The sequence below is a fragment of the Prosopis cineraria genome, unplaced genomic scaffold (genome assembly GCF_029017545.1).
Source record: "Prosopis cineraria cultivar Desert tree isolate PC_DT_omini unplaced genomic scaffold, ASM2901754v1 PC3, whole genome shotgun sequence".
NCBI lineage: Eukaryota > Viridiplantae > Streptophyta > Magnoliopsida > Fabales > Fabaceae > Prosopis > Prosopis cineraria.
Window position 1 is genome coordinate 34,159,508 of NW_026555334.1, and position 23,595 is coordinate 34,183,102.

General features: G+C 34.2%; 2 protein-coding genes across 2 annotated transcripts; both read right to left on the reverse strand.

Annotated features, from left to right (window-relative positions):
• Positions 1-1,948: 1,948 nt before the first annotated feature.
• On the reverse strand, positions 1,949-4,218 carry LOC129307489 (WAT1-related protein At4g15540-like). Its single transcript, XM_054948468.1, has 7 exons — positions 3,872-4,218; positions 3,687-3,752; positions 3,422-3,535; positions 3,059-3,311; positions 2,788-2,946; positions 2,523-2,674; positions 1,949-2,377 (listed from the first exon to the last, which is right to left on the reverse strand). The coding sequence occupies exons 1-7, from the start codon at positions 4,063-4,065 to the stop codon at positions 2,155-2,157; spliced, it is 1,161 nt and encodes a 386-aa protein (XP_054804443.1). The 5' UTR covers positions 4,066-4,218; the 3' UTR covers positions 1,949-2,154.
• An 11,732-nt stretch (positions 4,219-15,950) lies between these two features.
• Positions 15,951-17,863, reverse strand: LOC129305533 (WAT1-related protein At4g15540-like). The gene is made up of 8 exons (XM_054945536.1): positions 17,800-17,863; positions 17,490-17,709; positions 17,355-17,420; positions 17,148-17,261; positions 16,804-17,050; positions 16,522-16,680; positions 16,259-16,410; positions 15,951-16,107 (listed from the first exon to the last, which is right to left on the reverse strand). The coding sequence occupies exons 1-8, from the start codon at positions 17,861-17,863 to the stop codon at positions 15,951-15,953; spliced, it is 1,179 nt and encodes a 392-aa protein (XP_054801511.1).
• Between the last annotated feature and the right edge of the window lie 5,732 nt (positions 17,864-23,595).

The window sequence follows — 23,595 nt, forward strand, 5'->3', positions numbered from 1 at the left end:
TGGGCTTATTCGAATTGGTAAATACCAAATTTTTTAAATATCATTTTACTTTTATTTTTATATAATTTGAGTATTTATTTCAAAGAATTAACATTTTAATTTTTATATTATTTTATTAATAGTAACAAAGAAATTTGAGTATTACAATAAAACCCATTGGCGTTAGAGTTTGGCCCAAATTTTTTTACATTTATTTGGGTGGCTTGAATTAATTAAAAGTAAAAAAAATTAAAACTTTTTAATTTAATTTTAAAATTTTTTAAACTTATTCGAATTAGATTATGAGGATTAACCTAAATTAAGGCTTACTACACAAAATATATGAACTCACTTAAATCATCAACAATCGATAATGAATTAACGGCATGGATTTGGGCGGTGGAGCATCCGGAGATAGCCCCTTTGTACTTGGTTTCTTTCCTTTTAATAGAAAAGATTCGTTTCTGTAGGTCCATATGCCAGAAACTGGGTAAGAACTAAGAAGCAGGGACCCGTCACAAAATTTTTGCAAAAATTACTTAATTTTCACTTATAAAAAATGATAAAATTAATTTTTGTTTCTCACTATTATGCAATTTTATACTTTGGCCTCCCACAGTTATTTGTGAATCGTTCCCTAAAAAGAAGTGAACAATGCAAGTTAGTCCTGTTTGATTACTAAAAAAATGAAATAAATGAAATATAAAAAATTAAAATTAAAATGAATTAAATTATCTTTTCTCTAATGGTAATTATGGTAACACTTATTAATATATACTACAAATATGTGAACAATCATATCTTTAAAAAATATCATGAATTATAATTTTCAATTTTATGAACTAATTATCCTTTTCTTTATTAATGTAGTTCATTTATTTTTATTTTTTTTAGGTAACTACTTTCCTAAAGCACCACTCTTGCAAGACCAGATTGGTGGGCAGAAGAAGCATGAAAAAACCTCTTCCTTCGGCAAGAGTGGGGGGATTTCCTTTAGCACAACCAATTGTTAGCCCAAGTAAAGGAAAAAGGGAGAAAAATCCGTATCAAGAGGCTTTTTTATATGAAAATCATGCATCAGTCCCACAGCACTCTCGCTGTTGATTAGATTAAGTCTTTCGTATAAAGAATGTGAATAGGGGATTCGAAAACAATAAGAGCTAATACGATTGCGTTTGAGAAGTCTCACGAGCCCTCCTCTAATAGCCTTATGCCATTCGTATCCTATGACCAGTAGTTCTTTCTCTTATTAAAAAATAGCACTTACAAATCTCACTAACAACTGATTCTATACCAACGGATGAAATAATTGCCTGTTCTTTTGCTACAAAACAAGGCATTCTTGCTAAGATATTTCGACTACACCTTCTTTGCTTCACTACTGCTATTTCTGTGAGAACTTGTGCTAATCTAATTTCATTCTCATGGCTCATATATTTTATAATTTTTATAAATTTTTTATTTTAATAAATAAAATATATAATAATAATTTAAATTTAGACGCTACAAATTTTAGTTTAGATAATTTAGATTTCATCACAATAAGGAGAATATGGATGAGCACCCAATCAAACTCTGAAAATTGGACTTTTTTCAGTCGCCTTTTCTTTGTTAATAGAAGGCTAGTTCGTTGCTTACGTGTCAGTCAAATAGTCAGAAGGCTTTTCAGTTCTTGTCCTGCATATATACATATTTATTTTCATCCTATAAAGTTACTTCAATCACATTTCATTGGAATAACAAAATTTAAATTTATTAATTATAATTTAAAATTTAATAAGTCTCTAATAAAAATAAAAAAATATTTTTCAACATTTAATAAACGTATAAAAACCCTCAATCCCATATATAAACATTGTCGTGAACGAATAGATTGAAATTCTCATTTATAGTTTTTTAAGCATATCGTACGGGCATGCCATCAACTCAACTCCACTCAAAACCCTCCAAATATAATAAAATTCAACGCTACACGAGAACTTTTTCTTTTTCATTTTTTCTCACATGTCCTCAGATATGTCTGCCAAATACTAAATATTCCCCACTTTGTAACTTTTTCTCATGGAGCAGCAGACAGGAGAAGTTAAAAGCTCAGTAATGTTCACAAAGCAATTCAAAATGCAAAAAGATTTCAAGTCTTAAACCAAGTACAGGCTCCTAAGCATCCAACATTTTCTACACTGTTTCCTGCTTGCATAAGTCATAAACCTGTACCTGAGTTTCGTTACATGCCATTCCGTCTTCCCCTTTGTTGTAGCTCTGCCACAAGGGAGTCCTGCAATGTGGTTGCACTTCTGAGCTGCTTAAGCCATAGTTCTCCTTCAACTCTTCTTCCTCTTTCGCTTTCCCCCATATCACCGCATAAAAGCCGACCGACAGTATTACTGCTCCAATAACGCTGCAACATTTGAAACAAGACAAAATATATCATATTATGCCAAATGAAGCCTCTAGGAAGAATCTTGCTTATAACTTCTATCTGATTCTAATTTTCTGGTTTTGAAAAGCAAGTTGATAATGGAGAAAGGGAATGAATTTCATGCCTGCCTAGATGCAGAGCATCGCCCAGGAAAATGACACTCATAGCAGCTGCAATGGCGATCGAGAGCGGCTTGAAGATTGACACATACACAGGGCCTTTCAGATGGAGACCCCACATGTGAATCAGACAGCTTAAGAACGTGACAAAGAGTCCCTGCAGGAAGAAAGTGAATCAAGCTGTTAGTGCAAGGTATTACTTATTTAGCGACCCAAATGTCCTTCTCCCTACTGTTTTTCATCCATCCAAGAAAATACTCAGTTTCTTACTGAGTAAATAATGGAGATCAATGTGATGTCAGGCTTTATCCTCCAAGCACTCAGGTCCGGTTGTGCTATGAAACACACTGGTGCTGATATAATAGTCCCGCAAAGGTTGTACAAGAACACCACTATCAGCTTTGCTGGATATTCTTTTATAACTTGGGTCTGTCAAAATCCAAGAACTCAAGTTTCAGAAAATTCCCCTGAAATTGACTCAAAATCACACGCACTAGAAGCTTCTAATAAATTTGCAGCATTGGATCATGAGTGAGTTTACCTGAACAATATACAAGATTGGAACTAGAAGGTACTGAACAAGAAGTAGGAAACCACCGAGAACCCATTTCGTTTGCGGGGATGATGAATCCACTGAAGAATTTGCTGGAGGAGGAGGAGGTGGAGATGGAGAAGATGCTGGTATAAGTGGAGGACCCCTGAAGAGAACAACTGCGAGTGCACCGGCTATGGATACCACCGAACCCATGATCTTGGCCTGAGTGCTGGAACTCGTTAATTCTGCCTTTTCCATCCTTCATACATGGACCCAGAAAAGTTATAACATACGCTTCAATGTTCTCTTAGACGCAATGATGTAGCTATCAAAAAGAAGAACACAAATCTAGACTGAGAGCAGAGACACCTGAAGAAGACGGCGAGTATGAAGGTAAAAGCGGGAATCAGGTTGCTCATCGCAGCAGCCAGAGTGGGTGAACTGTACTGAATGGCTTTGGCTCCGCAAAGCTGCGCTCCAAGCCTGTCCCTCAGAAACATCAACAAATCCATTAAAAAAAAAATCAAATTGAAGATCAAGATATAAAAACCATCTTAGAAATCATGCAGAGGAGATGCAAAGCCGGAAAGTTTGATAAAATGGTAGGAGAATGGATTAAGTGACTGTGTCTCACCCGATCAGTCCAAGGAGGAAAATTCTGAAAAGCAGAGACGGTGTGAATGAAGGAAGCCCAGCGGACCTTCAGAGAGAGAGAGAGAGGCAATGGATGAGCAGAGAAGACATAAAAGGGAACAGAGACGAAAAAGGAGGAAGATATATATATATATACATATAGAGAGAGAGAGAGAGAGAGAGTACCGACGGAGAATGAAGGGAAGAGGGAGAAGAAGAACCAGAGTGGAAACAGCAGTGGAATAGACAATGTAGACGTAGTAATCCATGCCTTTGAGAGTGGCTGCTTTGAACAGAATGCTGGCACTAACGTTAATGCTCTCTATTGCAATAAGTGCACAGAGTGGAACAACATCCTTGTAAAAATACATCCTCGCCATTTCTGTTCCTGCTCGATCCTCCCCACTCAGTATCAGTTGTTCTGTAATACTTTGACGATGCCTGGTCGTCGAACCAGCTGTTTGGGAATCTCAGGGTCTTGATTTCCTCAAACACACTCCCTCCATTGTGGATCAGATCTTTCTCTCTCTTATAACCACCATTCACCGTCACTGCTATTAAATACTCCAAACGCGCTTATATACCCTGTCTTGCCGGTGAAAATGATGTTTTTATATTTTATTTGGATCCAATATCTAGCGAAAATGACCTCCGGTGCTTTCAAAAACATTAAATCTAGGGAAAATTAGGGGGAAATACCTAAAACTTCTCAAATTTATTATAAATAACCATGAAGATTAAAATTAGGATGAAAGGACTAAAGCAAATGTAATTGACTATTATGATTCTTATAAAATCTGTCAATATCCATTTCATTTTACCTATCAGTTTCCCTCCATCATAACGTAGCATTTCTTTTGATTGATTAATTGAAAGTAATAAAATATCTCCAATGAATGTTGACGATCCATTATTTTCTAACCACACTACAAACCAGTTATTGGAGTACGTTTGTCAAATCAAATTTGTTGACATGATTAGCAAACAAAACCTATGAGAAGCAATAGCAAAGGGCTTAAATATAAAAGAGCCAATGAAATTATCAAGTTTCATCAAAATTAATTTTGGGATTTTCTGAATTAGCAAATAAATTATCAACCATTTGAGAAATTAGATGGAAAAAAATGCAAATCCTGGATAAAACAATGTTGTTATTTATTTGGGGTGACTCCCATATCTATTAGCACCCTCTCATTCATTTATATTTGTGAACTAGAATTTGAACTGCTTGTAGCTAAATTATCAATCATTTTTTTGCTCTCTCTCAAAGCACTGAGAAACGAATTTTGCTCGAACCATATGTTTCTGTTCATGTTCTTTATCACTAGCAATAACCATCTATCAAATACGTGAAATATGGTTAGAGGGAATATAACAGATATGACCAGAGGCAATTTTGCATATTTAAATTCATATTTTACTTTTTGTCCTTCTAAAAAAATTACTATTTTTAAGATCCTCGCCAATAAATACTATTTTCTCTAGATTTTTTACTGTAATTTTTCCTTTACAATTTTACATGAAGTCAATTGAAATTAGTTATTTTTAAAAATTTTAAAATTTAGACGAACGAGTTTGTCTAATCAGTTTGAAAATTTTATGCTTAGTTAAAGTTATTAGGCATGCCAAGAAATTCAAAGGAGATCTTGATCAGGCGGTCCTTTTCTCTTCTAATGCTGTGACTATTTTATGCGTTGAATAAAGGGGGGAAAGGAATTAACTGGAAAAGAATCTCTCAGATCATCGGTTCATGAACATGTTAGGTTATGATTAGGCTAACACTGGTTAGTGCAATACGGAGTGTTGTTATATCACAGTACGGTAGTTGTATGGTAGTAGCTAGTAATGACCTGATAAGTTAAGGAGAAAACACCTAGAACGCAATAATCATGAACATTCAAAACAAGTAAAAATATTGTCAAATAAAATGAAAAACAGAGAAATAAGTAATTGTAAGTCGAAACAAATCGAGTTGCTTAGGGTATTGTTTGTGGTTTTCAAAGGTTCATAGTCTGCTGATAATCAATCTCTCGGAGCCTCAACAACCGCTGCATTTTTTATTGCATCTTGTATATATAATAATGGCTTCAAGTGCAAAATCTTGGATGAACCTTGCCATAAAGATGGATGTGATCCTAGGCCTCCTCGAACATCAACCTTTGCTGTCTTCCTAGGAAGTTTTCAACACGGTAATATAATCCAGAACACCAAAAAATGCCGTTCAAATCATATTGATTTTATTTACATATTATATTAATTAATCAACATGATGCAGCTGGATCACAAGCTCAGAATAATGGCATGCACGTGACAACTGGAAATCCTCATCATAAAACTGAGGGTAAGTAAAAGGAAAGGAGAAAATGACATCTAAAAAATACAGGTGTCTTAAGTGACACAATATCTTATTACACCTCCAAGAAAGGGTTACGTTTTTATTTTATTTGGCCGTACTGATTTCTTTTCATTATTTTTGTTGTTGTCGGCAGAGGCGGAGCCAACATTTTTTATTAAGGAGACTGAGATGATAAAATATAAATAATAATTTAAAAAAAATTAAATATATATATATATATATATATTACTTATACAATATAAATATTTTAACATATATATTTACATTCAATTACACATAAATAAAAAATATATATATTTTAAGTTTTGTTCATCGATTTTTTAATGGTGTAAAAATTATTAGTTATTACGTCTATAATAAATGTTTTAGTAATTTTCTTTCTCGTATAAATTATCTTTAAATTGGTAAAAACTTTATCAAGCATTAAATGATTTAAATAAATCATTAAAATTTAAAGTTTTGTTCAATGTAATAAACTCTATTACTTGTTTATTGAATTTACTATTTAATTTCTTCAATTGATAGTTGTAATAAATAAATATATCAACACATTAATAATGCTCAATTATTATAAAATCTCAATGTCAATGAGATTGAATTATATCAAAGTAAAAACAATTCATATCATAAATTTCAATAGCTTGCTTGTTTAAAAAATAATAATTTTTTCTAGAAGAACATCTTTACCAAATTTTCAAACTTTTGAACAAGTGATTTTATGATAGATATCAAGCATGTGAGATTCAATATATGTTGGAATTTTTGTTGTAATTGTAACATCCTAATTTAAATTTTAATAGTTAATTTGGGTTAATAGAAATTTAAAATTAAAAATATAACATAATTTCTAATCTCAATCTTAATACAAATCTAGAGTCAATACTATTAAGTAAAATTTTTAACTCCTCTTTTAATTATCAATAAACATTAATAATCTAAAAATCAACTTCTAAACTAATTTTTATTACCAAAATTTTCTTTTTATTTCATAAATTCGTACCTAAAATACCCAAAAATTAAAAATTGTGTCTCTAGCTTAGAATCATAATCCTATAACCATAATAATTCATTTCTCATCCCAAATAATCATCTAAACCTCAATAAATCAACATATATTTTTAGATCTAGTTTAGAATTTGATCCATAAGCCACATATTCAAAGATCATCAATAAATTTATACTCTAGAACATTTATTATACTACTGACAACTTCAAAAATCATATTTATTCAACATAAATTCATCCCTCTTCCAGATCTTAAATTTTCTACCACTACAAACTCAGAAACCAAAGAAGAAGGATGACTAAGAAAAGTTTTTAGAACACTTACTTAGTCTTGAAAAGCTTAAAATCACACCTTAAATATCCTATTAAAAACTCTTACCTTAAAAATTTAGATATTTCGCACCGGTGACTCGCTTCTTTCCGCCTCAGCTCGCGCGCAGGAAAAGAATTGAAGAAATGAAAGGAAACGGGTGAGTTTTATAAAAATTCAGTGGATCCCATATATTTTTTTTATTCTTTTCTCTCTCTTCTTTCTTCTTCTTCTTCTTTTTTTTTATTATTATTTTACTATTGTTACTATTGAGGCGGCGGCCGAAGCAAACTTCTCTTTTTCTTCTTCTCTCTCTCTCTCTCTTTTTTTGCATACCTTTTTTTTATAATAATAATTTAATAATATTTTTTAATTAATTAATAATAATTTTTTTAATTAATTTTTTTTAAAAAAAATTTAATTTAGAATTATATCCTAAGTTAGATTTAATGATCATTTTCTACTAATTTATTTACCTCTAAATATTTTTTTTAATTTCTATTAATCCAAATTAACTATTAAAATTTAAATTGGGATGTTACAATTCTCCGCTCCTTTTAGAAATTTTGTCCTCAAAATTTAAAATTAGTAAGTATTAACTACTCACTTAATCAAAAAGATGAGGATAATCACGTCGCATACTGTCCTCGGTCTCCCACTAGCATCACCTGGAGTCGTGCCCTTCCAAATTACTTTAACCAATCTAATGGTCTTGTTTCTTAATTGCTTGTCCTTATAATCCACAATCCTTTCTGGTTCAGCTTTGAATGTCAAATTCTCCCTGAGTTCAATTTCCTCGGGTTCAATTATATGGGAAGGATCTGGTTGATACTTTTTCAGTTGTGACACATGGAATACGTTGTGTATTCCAGCAATTTGGGGTGGTAATGCTACTTGGTACGCTACTGGTCCAACTCGTTTTAAGATCTCAAAAGGCCCCATAAACCTTGGTGTCAATTTCTTAGCCTTAATAGCTCTTCCAACACCAGTTATCGGAGAGATTTTCAAAAATACATGGTCACATACTTCAAACTCAAGCGGTCTTCTCCTCTTATCCGCATAACTCTTTTGTCTACTTTGAGCTGTGAGTAATTTTTGCTTGATTAAAGCAATCTTTTGGGTAGTCTCATCAACAATGTTCGGCCCTAAAACAGTTCTCTCACTTAATTCTGTCCAACACAGTGGCGATCTACATTTTCTTCCATACAATGCCTCATAAGGTGCCATCTGAATGCTAGAATGAAAACTATTATTGTAGGCAAATTCAGCTAATGGTAAGTGACTATCCCAATTACCTCTAAGCTCAATGGCACAAGCTCTTAACATGTCTTCAAGAGTTTGTATGGTTCGTTCCGTTTGCCCATCAGTCTGGGGGTGGTAAGCGGTGCTAAAACTCAGACGAGTACCCATGGCTTCCTGTAATGACTTCCAAAAGTTTGATGTGAATCTCGGATCACGATCAGATACAATATTTGTCGGCACTCCATGCAATCTCACCACTTCTCTTATATAGATTTCAGTTAATTTTTCAAGAGAATACTTGATATTAGTAGCAAGAAAATGAGCTGATTTGGTGAGTCGATCTACGATTACCCATATAGTGTCATGACCAGAAGATGTTCTAGGAAATCCTGTAATGAAGTCCATAGAAATGCTGTCCCATTTCCACTCTAGAATATCAAGAGACTGTAGCATTCCGGCTGGTTTCTGATGCTCAATTTTGACTTTCTAGCAAGTCAAACAATGAGTTACATGTTCAGTTACATCTCTCTTCATTCTTGGCCACCACCAACCAAGTCTTAAGTCATGATACATCTTAGTTGCTCCTGGATGAATGGTATATCTACTCTGATGAGCCTCCTCAAGTAAGATATTTTTCAATCGAGTATCATTAGGCACACACACTCTACCTTTATATCTTACGACATCATCATCGGTCACATCAAAATGTTCAGCCTTTCCAGCCCCAATCTCTACCCTAATCTTATTCAAATAATCATCCTTCTGTTGCGCAATTCTAATTTCTTAACAAAAATTATTCTCAAATTCAGTAATGTGTAGAGCAGCCAAACGATTTTCGACTACTTCTACATTTACTGCATGAAAACTACTCCATAATTCATGTTCTCTGACCATCATGTGAGCAGTATGTACAAGCTTCCTGCTCAGAGCGTCGGCGACTACGTTAGCTTTCCCTGGATGATACTTCAACTCAAAGTCATAATCCTTCAAAAACTCAATCCATCTGCGCTGTCTCATATTGAGTTCCTTTTGATCAAACAAATATTTTAAACTTTTATGATCACTGAAGACCTCAAAAGAAGAACCATAAAGATAGTGCCTCCAAATCTTCAAGGCAAATACCACAGCAGCAAGCTCCAAGTCATGAGTAGGGTAATTTTCCTCATGAGGTCTCAACTGTCGAGAGGCATAAGCCACTACTCGATCCTCCTGCATCAATACATAACCTAAACCTTTCTTAGAAGCATCAGTATACAAGGTATAAGGAGCAGTTGGAACAGGTAAGGTGAGCACCGGTGTGGTGGTCAACCTCTTTTTCAGCTCCTGGAATGCAATTTCACACTCGTTCGTCCAAATAAATGGAGCATCTTTCCTGGTCAACTTAGTCAAGGGCATTGCAATTTGTGAAAAACCCTTAATGAAACGACGATAGTAGCCTGCAAGACTCAAGAAACTCCTAATCTCTGTCACACTTCGAGGTTGCTCCCATTTCATCACTGCATCTATCTTACTAGGGTCCACCGCTACCCCTTCTTCTGAAACAACATGGCCTAAGAATTTAACTTCTTTAAGCCAAAAATCACATTTGCTCAACCTGGCATAGAGCTTGTGCTCTCTTAATATCTCCAAAACAATTTTAAGATGTCTAGCATGGTCCACCTCATCTCGAGAATAAATAAGTATGTCATCAATAAAGACTACAACAAATTCATCGAGATAAGGCCTGAAGATTCGATTCATATAATCCATGAAGACAGCTGGGGCATTTGTTAACCCAAACGGCATCACTAGGAACTCATAGTGCCCATATCTAGTCCTAAAAGCAGTTTTAGGGATATCCTCTGCTCTAACCCTCAATTGATGATACCTTGATCTTAGATCAATCTTAGAAAACACTGCTAAATTGACTAATTGGTCTAACAAATCATCAATTCGAGGTAAGGGGTACTTGTTCTTGATGGTTACCTTATTCAATTGTCTATAATCAATACACAATCTAAGGCTTCCATCTTTTTTTTCACAAACAGTACCGGTGACCCCCATGGTGATATACTCGGTCTGATAAACCCCTTCTCTAACAACTCTTCAATTTGTCTCTTCAACTTAGCTAACTCCGATGGAGACATCCTATAGGGTGCCTTAGAAATAGGCCCCGTACCAGGTACGAGTTCAATCGAGAACTCAACCTCTCGTTCTGGAGGCAAACCGATCACTTCAATAGGAAAGACGTCAGGAAATTCTCTCACTACTGGAATCTGATCTACACCTTCTTCAATCTCTGCCTTGATTGAGAAGAAAATCATAAAAGCTTGACAGCCCTTTCTTATACACTGTTCTACTTGAGCTGCAGACAACAACATAGGACTTTGAGACTCTATAGGGGTTACAGTAAGAGCTGAGAGTGACACACTCTTTTTCTGACAATTAAGTACAGCTCCATTTGCAGACAACCAATCCATCCTCACAATAACATCAATCCCAGACAAAGACAAACAAATGAGGTCTATGGTGGTCTTTCGACCCTCATACTCAACCTCTACATTTAGACATGCCTTAGCAGTCCTTACAGTCAAACCAGCAGGAGTAGAAATCTTCACATCAAAAAGTAAGGTACACACAGGCAATTTACATCTTTTCATACATTCATCAGACACAAAAGAGTTTGTAGCACCCGAATCAAACAAAGCACAAATATCATTATCAAGGATTCGGATTATACCTCGGATAGCATTAGGGTTATTAGTAGCCTCCGGCCCAGAGAGGGCATACACTCGTGCTGGCACTGTAGGTCTCTGATCATTACCCCTATTTTGGTTTTGATAGCAGAATCGAGCAATATGACCAGGCTTCTGACAGATGTAACAAACCCAACAATCACCAGAATGAAACTTCCCACACTTATTGCATGCTTGATTACTAGCAGCACTAGGAGTAGGATTAAAGGTAGCTGGGCTCCTATAGGACCCTTGACTTCCACTTTGATTACCTCTGTAGCTCTGGCCCTTATGATAGTAGCCCTTCTTCTTCTGATTTCTAAAGCCTCCAAAGATTTGACTGCTCCTCTTCTCTACTCCACCAATGGGTCTGGTGTAGATAGGGGGCTTCCCATGAGGTTCTTTCCTCCTCTCTTTATCAGCTTCTAATCTAGCCTCTCTCTTCCTCCGAGAAACTATTCGAAGCTTATTGCACATCTCACTGAATGTCTTAATCTCAAAAGGGGCTAACTGTTCCCTTAGATCAGGCCTCGCCTTCTCTAACAATCGTTCAGCCATCCACTCCGTGTCTTCATGTTTTTGGAGGTAAGTGGAGTATTTAGATAATTTTGAGAATTGTTCAATAAATTCATCCTCATCTAGATCACCCTGACGAAATGCATGAAACTCAGCCTCCTTTTCTGCTCTCAGTGCAGTAGGAAAATAATTCTCGAACAATATGGCTTTAAAATCTTCCTAAGTAAGAGAGGAATCATCCTTCGGTCCTGATGTTTCCCACCATTTCTTAGCACTCTTCTGTAGTAGGAATATTGCCAGCTGCACCTTTTGATTAGAAGTGCACACAACCATATAAAAAATACTCTCCAATTGATCTATCCATTCTTCAACCACCGCTGGCTTAAGATTTCCATCGAAAGTAGGAGGATTAAACTTACGAAAAGTACTCCAGATCTTTGTGATCATGGATGTCTGTTGCTCAGAGTGAAGACTCACATTCTTCGGACTAGTCTCATGGTGAGAATAAGGAGGTAAGCCTTCATCAGCAGATTGGCTCGCATTGAATACCTTGGTATGGCTTCCTTCTTGTTGGCCATTTCCCTCTCGGTTGTCATTCTCCTTATATTGTCTTAAAGCGGCCAACTCTTCTTCTTGTCTCTTCATGCGGTCACTAAGATTATATGGTAGATCCATCATTTGCCTCATGGTTGGCTCATCCTGCCTTAGTTGTGACTGTATGGGCTCGCCCTGCCCGATTTGTTGCTGTGTGGGCTCCGATTGTGGCAGTGAAGGTATGTCATTTCCTATTGGCTCTATAGAATCACCGATAATTTCGCCACCTCTCCTAGTTTTAGACACCATCTCTCCCCTCCTAAAGGATGGAAGTCACATAATTAAGTTAACATTAATCTCAAGACAAGAAAAATAATGGAGAAGCATTATGATTTAATAATGTATATTGCCAATAAACTAGGTTAATGTATAATAATTTCATAATTTATAAGAATTTGAAACATGTAGCTCTAATATCAAAATTTGTAACACACCAAAATTTTTTTTTTAAATAATTTAACTCAACCATAGTTGGGTTACAGCCACCCAACACATTTTTATATCAATAATTTCGATATAAAATATTTTATAATTGGCTTCAACTCACACACTATAACATTTCAGATAAATTTTTACCTCCCACATGCCATTAGGCTAAATCACATTTGTCCATCCTTATACTCCCAACAAGTAAACTAAATCACATTTGTCCATCCTTATACTCCCAACAAGTAAAATAAGCAATTTAGTCAATTTTCAACACAAGCCAGTTATTTGGCCTTATAATCATGCCTTTCAAACTATTTCTATTTTTAGTACAATTTGGATGACTGTAATTTTAATATTTGGTTTACTTTGAAATTATGTTATATTTTTAATTCTATTATTAGAATTATTTTATTAGTTTCAAAAATTGAAACTAATATTTATAAATAATATGTTATTTGTAGATTGTATTACTGGTGAAGATTGTGGTGAGAGAGAAATTTTAAGGAATAATTTATTAAAAAAGCCACAAGGTAACCATGCTTTTAATTTATGATTAGTGTTACTTCATGTTAATTGGGTGATTATTGAGAAAATTATAAATTTTGTAATATTATATAATTGTGCAATATTATTATAAATTTATTTGATTATTGTGGGAGGTGTTGGGAGACTTGCTATTGTTGTTGTATTTATGTGCCACGTGGTACGCCCCTATTGGAGCTCAATAGGTGGTTTGTAAGGGCTCGGGCTAATCTACCTTTGGCCGGGTAATTTAGCACCGAGTGAGGGCTACGGCTCAAGGTTAATGGAGAGATATAAGGATGGTTGTTTGTGTGTATTGTAATATTTTATATATTTCTTGGAATTATATTATTTTTAATTCTCACTTAATAAGCACACACTTAACTGTTTGTATACACTATTATAAATTGGCTTTGGTTACTGGGACTTTTGAGTCTCATTATGTGGTTAACAATTTTCAGGAGAAGAGCCACGAGTGACACGTGGAGGAGTCCCAGAGGCTTAGTGGTATAAATCCACTGTCTCTTTTGGGTATTTAATTTATGATTTATAATGTGTTATATTGCCAATATTATGGCTTTTTGTTTATTGTCAATTATATGAATATATAAATGTAATCTTGCCTTTCAAACTATTTCTATTTTTGGTACAATTTGGATGACTGTAATTTTAATATTTGGTTTACTTTGGATTGGTTAAAATGGCATGATTATAAGGCCAAATAACTGGCTTGTGTTGAAAATTGACTAAATTGCTTATTTTACTTGTTGGGAGTATAAGGATGGACAAATGTGATTTAGTTTACTTGTTGGGAGTATAAGGATGGACAAATGTGATTTAGTCTAATGGCATGTGAGAGGTAAAAATTTATCTGAAATGTTATAGTGTGTGAGTTGAAGCCAATTATAAAATATTTTATATCAAAATTATTGATATAAAAATGTGTTGGGTGGCTGTAACTTAACTATAGTTGAGTTAAATTATTTAAAAAAAAAATTTTGGTGTGTTACAGTAATCCTTAACAAAGTTTGTGAATAATAATTCTCATAATTTTTTCATTAAACATAAAATGAAAGAAAAATAAAATGACATTAATACTTTAAGAGCATGTATATTATCTTGTTAAAAATAAATAGATTCTATAATAACTATATTTTCAAACGACTGAAATAGTTGCTCTATATATATGTAAAATATTACATATATAGTTGAAATGAAAATTTCATTTAGTATTTCATAACTTCTATAATGTGCCAACTTATAGGAGCTGAAAATATATAACCCCTATATTTTACTAAGAAAAAATTTAAAAGTTGGGGGAAGGGTTGTGGCCCCTTCCGATCCCCCCTCTCTCTGCCCTTGATTGTCGGCCCTTGTACCTTTTAAGAATTAAGATACAGTTCTCAAATTATAAGATAATTTGAGATAATATTACATATATTAATAAATATTAATAATGATACTTTATAAATTAATTTTTTAAAATAAATTTATAAACTTTTAAAGATATGCCTACACATTTAATCATTATTATACTACAATATTATTTCAATTTTTTTTCTACTTAAAGAGTAATATTGAAAAAGTATTATCAAAAATTTATTTTTTACTTTATTTTATATTTTCGGAAAACAAAATGCGTTTAAAATTCTTTTATAATTTGTGAGGAAGGAGTAGTTAAGATGCATTTATATATATATATATATATATATATATAGTTAAGATGGGTTATTGAATCGTTATTCTGGTTTTTTATTGGGCTTAGTCAGCATAAGGCCCAAGTTTTAAAGGCCAGTTGTAATGCCAGAGTCCGCTTTTGACTTCTGTTCTTCATGCATGCATGGATGTATGCATTGGTTTCTTCTTGTCACAGGGGTCATAGTCATGGGGTGCTAATAGAATTAGAGACAAGACAAATCAGGAATCAGCAATCATAAAAAAAAAAAAAATGAAAAGCTATCTTTTTAATTGCATTTAATCATTTATTTGTATTAAAAAAAGATTCGTCATTCTTCCCCATTAACAGCTGATTGTGGAAGGTGAATTGGTGATATATTCCGTCCCCCAACCATCCAAAAAATAAATAAATAAATAAAGCTTGTGCTTACATGACAATTAATTATTTCGACGTCTTAACTTGGATTTTTTTTTTTTCCCTGCATTTATTTTCTGACAACATGGCCAATGAAACTTTTCACTTGAAAGATATCGCCGATCCACCAAGAAAAGGCGGTGATGGCTGGGAAAACCTCGTATTTGGGGTCCGCCTTCCTTGGAAGGGGTCAGCAGCCATTCGAGTGATGATTGATGACTTGTCTCGTAGTATTATAATTTATAAATGATATGGAGTTTTTTATGCCTATGATACGAGGCCGACATCATTGCCAAATCCTCCACCCAAAACCCTCCAAATAAAATAAAATTCAACACTATGCAACTCATTTCCCTCTCTTACGATTTTTCGGTTGTTCTGGCTGGCCATGAATTCGTGCGTCTAACTTCTGATGCAGTGGCAGGTCGGAGATGTTGAAAGCTTACTGATATTTACAAAACAATTCGACATGAAAAGGGATCGTCTCACATATCAACGTAGCTCTGCAACAAAGGAGTCTTGCAATTCGGTTGGGATTGTGAGCTGCCTGACTCGCACTGCTCTTTCAACTCTTCTTCCCCTTTCGCTTTCCCCCATATCACACCATAAAACCCCACCGACAGTATTGCCGCTCCAATAGCGCTGCAACATTTGAAACATGCCAGATTATAGGATATTATGACAAATGAAGCATATACGTGTCTTGTTTATAACTTCTTTCTGATTCTAATTTTCCGTTTTTGACGGAAAGGAAAGAAAACTTGACAACGAAGAAAGAGAATCAATTTCATGCCTGCCTAGATGCAGAACATCGCCCAGGAAAATGACACTCATAGCAGCTGCCATGGCGATGGAAAGGGGCTTGAACGTTGACACATACACTGGGCCTTTCAGATGGAGACCCCATGTTTCAATCAGACGGCTTAAGCATGTGCATAAGAATCCCTGCAGGATGAAAATGAAAATCAAACTGTCAGTAGTGTTTGTTGTTATTTGCTCCTCCTCTCATCTCATAGCCCATACTTTATCCATGCAAGTAAATACTTAATTTCTTGCTGAGTAAATAATGGAGAGCAGTGTTATGTCAGGCTTTATCTTCCAAGCACTCAGGTCTGGTTCTGCTATTAAACAGACTGGTGCAGATATAATAGTCCCGCACAGGTTGTATAAAAACACCACTATCAGCTTTGCCGGATATTCGTTGATAACATGGGTCTGTCAAAAGGTCAATGAAATCAACTCAACTAGTAGAAAATTCCCCTGACATTGGTTCGAAATCTCATGCACTAGAAGTTAGAAGCTTCTAAAATTTGCAGAATTGAAAAAAAGCGTGTTTACCTGAACAATATACCAGATTGGAACCAGAAGACACTCAACAAGAAGCAGGAAGCCACCGAGAACCCATTTCGTTTGTGTTGATGCAGAATTCAGTTGAGAGCTTGTTGGATGAGTTGGTGATGGAGAAGATGCTGACTTGAGTGGAGGACCCCTGAAGAGAACAACTACGAGTGCACCGACTATGGATACTACTGTACCTATGATTTTGGCCTGAGTGCTTGAACTTCGTAACTCTACCTTTTCCATCCTTCATACAAGGACACATAAAAGTTATCACGCTGCAAAAGTCTCAGACGCAACAATTGTCAAAATTAAAAAAAAAATTCTGGAATTAGGAGTATCACCTGCAGAAGATGGCGAGTATGAAGGTAAAAGCAGGGGTGAGGTTGCTCATAGCAGCAGAAAGAGTAGGTGAACTGTATTCAATTGCTTTGGCTCCGCAGAGGCGAGCTCCAAGGCTGTCCCTCAGAGACATCAAGAAATAAACAAATAATTGATGCTCAACAGATGCATGAAAACTTCATAACATTATGGGGACGATCGTGTCTTACCCGATCAGTCTGGGAAGGAAAATCCAGAAAAGCAGAGACGACTTGAATGGAGGAAGCCCAGTTGACCTTCATGCATCGAGATACAACGGATGAATAGAAAAGACATAAAGGAGAAGAGAGAGGGAGGGAGAGTACCGGCGGAGGATGAAGGGCAGAGGTAGAAGAAGAACCAGAGTAGAAATTGCAGAAGCATAGATGGTGAAGACGTAGTAATTGACGCCATTGAAAGTGGCTGCTTTGAACAGAATGCTAGCACCAACGTTAATGCACTCTATAGCAATCAATGCGCATAGTGGGACAACATCCTTGTAGAAGTACATCCTCGCCACTTCTGTCTCTTCCCCTTTCCCCGTTCCTCCTCAATCCTCCCTCAGTTTCTCTCTTTGCCTGTCTGTTCTTTTCACTGTTTTTAGTTCCATTTGCCTTTTGACGACGCCTTGTTGACCACCAAAGGGTTTGGGCATCTCAGGGTCATGATTTTTTTTTGGGGGTCTGAATCTCAGGGTCATGATCGAACGGCAACGATGATAATGACAATAATCATAAATATAAAAATAGGAATTCAAATAATAAAATGAGATATAAAACGGAATATATATGCCCGCACAAACCCACATAAAGAGTGTAAGGAAATCAAGTAAAGCCTTGGGACTGTTTAAAAGAAGTTTAAAAAAAAAAATTAATTTTTTAGTTCTTTAATTTTTAACTCGCTTATAATTCAATTTTTCAACTATAACTCACTGCAACTCAGTCCCTCAACTATAACTCGTTGCGACTCAATCCCTCAACTTTTAAGTCACTCACAATTTAGTCCTTATTTTTTAATTTTTTTTTAAAAATTTCTTATCAAATAAAAATGATAAAAAAATGCTCATATATTGGTCTAAAATACTTTTCTCTTGCTCTTTGATGTGAGATTTAAGCTAACATGAAAAAAAAATTAACAAAAATTGAGGGACTAAATTATAAGTGAGTTAAATGTTAAGAGACTAAATTATAGACGGGTCATAGTTGAGGGACTGAGTCACAGTGACTTATAGTTAAGGGACTGAGTTACAAATGAATTAAAAGTTAGAGGATTAAAAAATTAATTTTTTCAAGTTTTTTTTAATCAATATCGCATTTCATAATGAAACAATATGCGAGCTTAATCATACCACGAGGGATAATGTCAAAATGACTTATTTCACCCCACCTTTTATTTCTCATGGTTAATATTCAGTAGTGGCTAGACTATTTGGAAAGTAAGAAACAAACACATGACTAGCCAAGACCCCTTGAATGACAACCAGAGAGGGTGGAGTTGATTGGCATCATGGATGGGGGATTAGAAAATCAAGAACAGTTTTTCAAAGTGGAACAAGAAGGATTAGCTGGTATGTTCATCAAGGGGAATGACGTTGTGATAGTTCGCAAGTGCTAATGACTTTTTGATGATTTTAGAAGCTATAGCTTGGAATTGTAGACGGCTAAAGACTTTCCCTAACAAAATCAAGTGTTTGTCATCTATTGCATAATCATAAGGTAGATATGTTGGCACTATTTGAAACTCGAGTTAGTGGAAGTAAGGCTGATACAATTGGTAGGAAATTGGTTTTCTCCAATTAGTTATGAGTTGAAGCTACGAGTATTTCAAGTGGGATTTAGTTGCTTTGGAATGATGATACTATTACCATTGACTATACTTTTTTCAACACCTAACTACTTCACGTTAGAGCTAATAAAATGGGAAACAATGCTCCTTTTTGGGTCACTTGTGTCTATACAAAAATGAACTGTAACATCCATAAATGTCTTTGGAGTAGTCTAGAGTTACTAGGGATGGCTATTTTTGAACCTTGGCTAGTAATGAGAGATTTCAATGCTTATTTAACTACGGCAGACAAGTATGGTGGAGCTGCTCCAAATAATATGTCAATGAAACATTTCAACGATGGGATACATAAGGTTAATCTCTTAGAGATGGACACAATAGGTGACAGAATTATATAGGAAAATAACAATGTGAAGGAGAAGATTGATTGGGTGTTTGCTAATCAAGACTGGAGTTCCTCTTTCTCTAAAATGAAGGCATGCCATTTGGGTAAATTTGGATCTAATCATTATCTTATTTATATTAGAAGCTCAACTAAGACAAATCACTATTGAGGATAGCGCTTGTTTAGATGTCAAGCGGTGTGGTTTCTTGAAGAGGGTTTTGTTGATGTGATATGTAAAGGGCGTCCTAAATTAGGACTTAATCATCACACTAACCATGGTTAATCAAGAACTAACCCAAATGGATTATCCATTACGAGATTAACCTAAATGAATTCTTAATATGTATTTTTTTAACAAACTATTTAGTACAAGGGATCCCAAGTTTTTAAAATATTTTAAGAACTTATATCATTTAATTAAACATATGCGGAAGCATGATAATAACTATTTTTACCTACATAAATATTTTGGCCTGTAATTATAGCACAAGCATCAAATCACATTCCTCAGGGTCCAAAATACATTTTTCCTAACACAAAACCCATAATGCAAGTGGATTAAGAATATATTATCCTAGATGGCAATATCATAAACTAAATACACATATTAAATAAAAGGAGAGAGGCCTACAGAAGTGATTATTATCACTTGGCCTAATACTCCTTTCCTCTGTTCTTCTCAGATGAGCTAGCTCCTGTAATATGTTAAAAGAGAGGAGTGAGTACAACCACTCAGTAACTAAGGTGTATCTAAGTTATAAAAATGCATGATAATTAATCATGAATGCAAGTGACTAATAAATTTATCAAGGTGACCATTCAAACAATCACATTAATAACATGTTAATCACATTAACATTTAACTCATGTGAATAATTTCAAGAATAAAGTTAAGTATAAAATTTGCTCAAATAGCCACATATACATTATTCACATAATTACTACATGTTCTCATTTCTACAATTATAATCATATTCTCAACATAGCCATCAATCACTCAAATGGCATGATAATAATAATATGCATGATCAATCTCTTCCTTATATCCCCCCTTATTTCCTCTGACATGAAATCCGTGGACCAACAACCGGAAGGGATCATCCATGTGGTGAGACTACCCAAAGCCTTAATCATATCATGAGGGGCTACCGGGCCAGGGTTACCTTACTCACTTATGAACACGGTTTCCCCCAAATCACACACTATGGGGTGTCATACCCAAAACTAGCTCTCCCCAAAACTGCAGGTAGGCCAGTAGGGTCAAGTCCCTTAATAGAAACAATGCTACAGTACCTTACAAGGTAAGTAGCGGCTATAACCCTTAGGATTATCGGTCAATAGCCAAGTACCATATGAATTTTGTATAATTGCTAACTCATTCACTAAGGCGAACTCCCGCCATATGATCATACTAATAAAAAAATACATTTTAAAAATTCATATATATAATTCATAATTTATAGTCAAGATTGTGCACATCATCATCAACATCAATCTCATTACTTATACCAAGTCACAATTAACTTGGTCACAAATCATAAGGTCTCAACAAAACCACATGCATTACAAACAACTATTTCAAATTTAAATATATATATATATATATACATATATATTCTTTTGTTTCACCAACATAATTAATTAATTAATATACAAATGCATAAAATAGATTTCCCCCGGTTACCTCAACCTTTGAGAGGTCAAAGGTTACCCCTCAAGTTACAACACTTTCAAAGCTTTCCAAAGCTTGAATGGTGTCAAAAGAAAATTAATCTAAAATTGATCATATCCCAATGTGTCAATAATATTATCAACATAATTTTCACTCATACTCTAACACCTAAGTATTTATTTTATTTTATTTTATATTTATTTATTTATTTATTTTAAGAAATTAGTCTTAGTCTCTTGAATTCTAAAATTTAATTTCATGTATTTGAACCTATCTACTTGGTTCAATAGTCTCCTTCACAATAATTTCATTCAAATATTTTTCTAATATCAAAATTTCTCTTTTTATTCCACAAATTCGCACATAAAAATACTTAAAAATTACAAACTTGATTTCAAGCCTAGAATGATTATTCTATAGCCATAATAATTTATTTCTCATCTCAAATAATCATTAAATATCAACAAATCAATTTATATTTTCAAATTTAACCAAAAATCTACCCATAGAGATCTAGGAATAAACTTAAATGCCTCAAATTCTAATTCTATTAACAAAATAATACTCTAGAATATTTATTACACTACCAACAACCTCAACAACCAGATTTTCTCATCAAAAATTCATCCCTCTTTCAAACCCTAAATTTTTCAAAATCTTAAAATCTGCAGCTCAAAGGGAAAAACGACTAAGAAAAACGTTTAGAACACTTACCTAGTCTTAAAATACTTAAAATCTCATTTGAAGTATTCCATTATGAAGCATCACCTTCTAAATCAGCTCCTACCACCGCAGCGTCGATCGTGTTCTCTCGCTCGCTCTCTGTTCGCACCAGACGCAGATGAAGAAAGAAGGAAGAGAAATAGATGAAATAAGGCAAAGTGTGTTTTTTTTAAAACAAGCATGGGTCCCACGACCTTTATTCTCTTTCTTTTGTCTTCTTCAATTGCACACCTGTGAATTCTTCTTCCCTTTTCTCGTTTCATTTTTTTTAATTTATTTAATATTCCTTCTTTCTTTTTCTTATTTTTTTATTATTATATATGTTATGATTGCATGGAGAGCACCGAAAGCATAGCCACTTCTTCTTCTTCTTCTTCTCTCTCTTTTTATACATTTTCTTTTCTTTTTTTAATAATAATAATAATAATTTAATATTTTTTAATTAATTAATTAATTATTTTTTTAAATTTTAATTTAGAATTATATCCTAATTAGATTTAACAATCATCTCCTATTAATTTGCTTACCTATAAATATTTTTTTTAAATTTCTATTAACTCAAATTAACTATTAAAATTTAAATTGAGATGTCACATGATAAAGCAATGCTAGAATGATGGTAAGTAGAATGAAAATGTACAGAATTTTAAGAAGAAAACCAACCAATGGAACAGATCTCGAGTAGGTAACATACCTAAAAAACAGAGGTAGCTACTACATAATCTTGAAAACATTGATGCAATAAGAAGGAGAAGAGATTCTAGCTACTAGAAACAAGTTGAAGCTGACCTTTGGAGGGATTATAATAAATTCTTACACAAGAAGAGCTTCTTTGGTACCAATGAATTAGGGTGACAAGAACAATAGGTTTTGTCATGCCACAACCAAAATTAAAAGAAAGAAGAACCAAGTTGAAGCACTAAAAGATAATGATGGGAATTGGATTTTTAAATGGGAGGACATGAAAAAGGTGGCTTTAAGTTACTATAAAGATATTTTTAAAGTATGAAAGATTTTAGGTCGATTTTCTTATGTAATGTAAGCTACAAGATTATTTCAAAAATCATTGCGAATAGGATCAAAGGCTTAATGAACAAACTTGTAAGAGCACACCAATGCAATTTTATAGTTAAGAGATAGAGTAAGGATAATATCATTATTGCCTAAGAAGTTATCAACTCAATAACTTGGAAGAAAAGCAAAGAAGGATTGGTAGCAGTAAAAGTGAATTTTGAAAAACCTATGATAGACTTGAATGGAATTTCATCATAAGTTGCTTACAGGAGATCAGTTTTAATAAAAAGATTTGTAATGTTCTCATAGCCTATATTAGCACACCTTTAAATAGAGTACTTTGGAATGGTGAGCCAATTGTGGAATTCAAACCTTCCAAAGGTTTAAGACAGGGGAATCCAATCTCTCCATACATTTTTACTCTTTGCAGGGAGAAATTAAGTCACATTATTCAGTATGAAATTACAAATGGAAGGTGGTAACCTATTCATCTTGTTAAAGATAGGCCTCTTTTATCATGTAACATCCTAGATATTTTTTAAACTCAATTGATTAAGATTAATAAGGGTAAGTAATGAATTAATGTGGTATATGGTCAAAGAGGTTAATGATTGTGTTTGATTATGATTTCAATTCTAAATGTGAGTCCAAAGTGAAGTGGGGTCACCTAAGCATCAAAAGTGAAGAAAAGTTCTTTGTGCTACATGTTGCGACACGAGGAACGTCTATAGCAGTGCATAAAGGAAAAACCACAAGGAAGAGCCTCTCTATGCTATGCATCACCATGAGAGGCCGTGTGTGCCGTGGCGCACGAAAAAATTTCTATATAAGTTTGTTCATGTCTGCTTGAAAA

Bases quoted from the DNA above. Each gene is read 5' to 3' on its own strand.
- LOC129305533 (XM_054945536.1), bottom strand. From the start codon at position 17,863: ATGACCCTGAGATTCAGACCCCCAAAAAAAAATCATGACCCTGAGATG. The intron at 17,710-17,799 runs GTCAACAAGGCG...AGGATTGAGGAG, and splicing joins GATGCCCAAACCCTTTGGTG to GAACGGGGAAAGGGGAAGAG. The intron at 17,262-17,354 runs GTAAGACACGAT...TCTGAGGGACAG, and splicing joins TTCCTTCCCAGACTGATCGG to CCTTGGAGCTCGCCTCTGCG.
- LOC129307489 (XM_054948468.1), bottom strand. From the start codon at position 4,065: ATGGCGAGGATGTATTTTTACAAGGATGTTGTTCCACTCTGTGCACTT. The intron at 3,312-3,421 runs GTGTCTCTGCTC...CCATGTATGAAG, and splicing joins ATACTCGCCGTCTTCTTCAG to GATGGAAAAGGCAGAATTAA. The intron at 2,947-3,058 runs GTAAACTCACTC...GGATTTTGACAG, and splicing joins CAATCTTGTATATTGTTCAG to ACCCAAGTTATAAAAGAATA.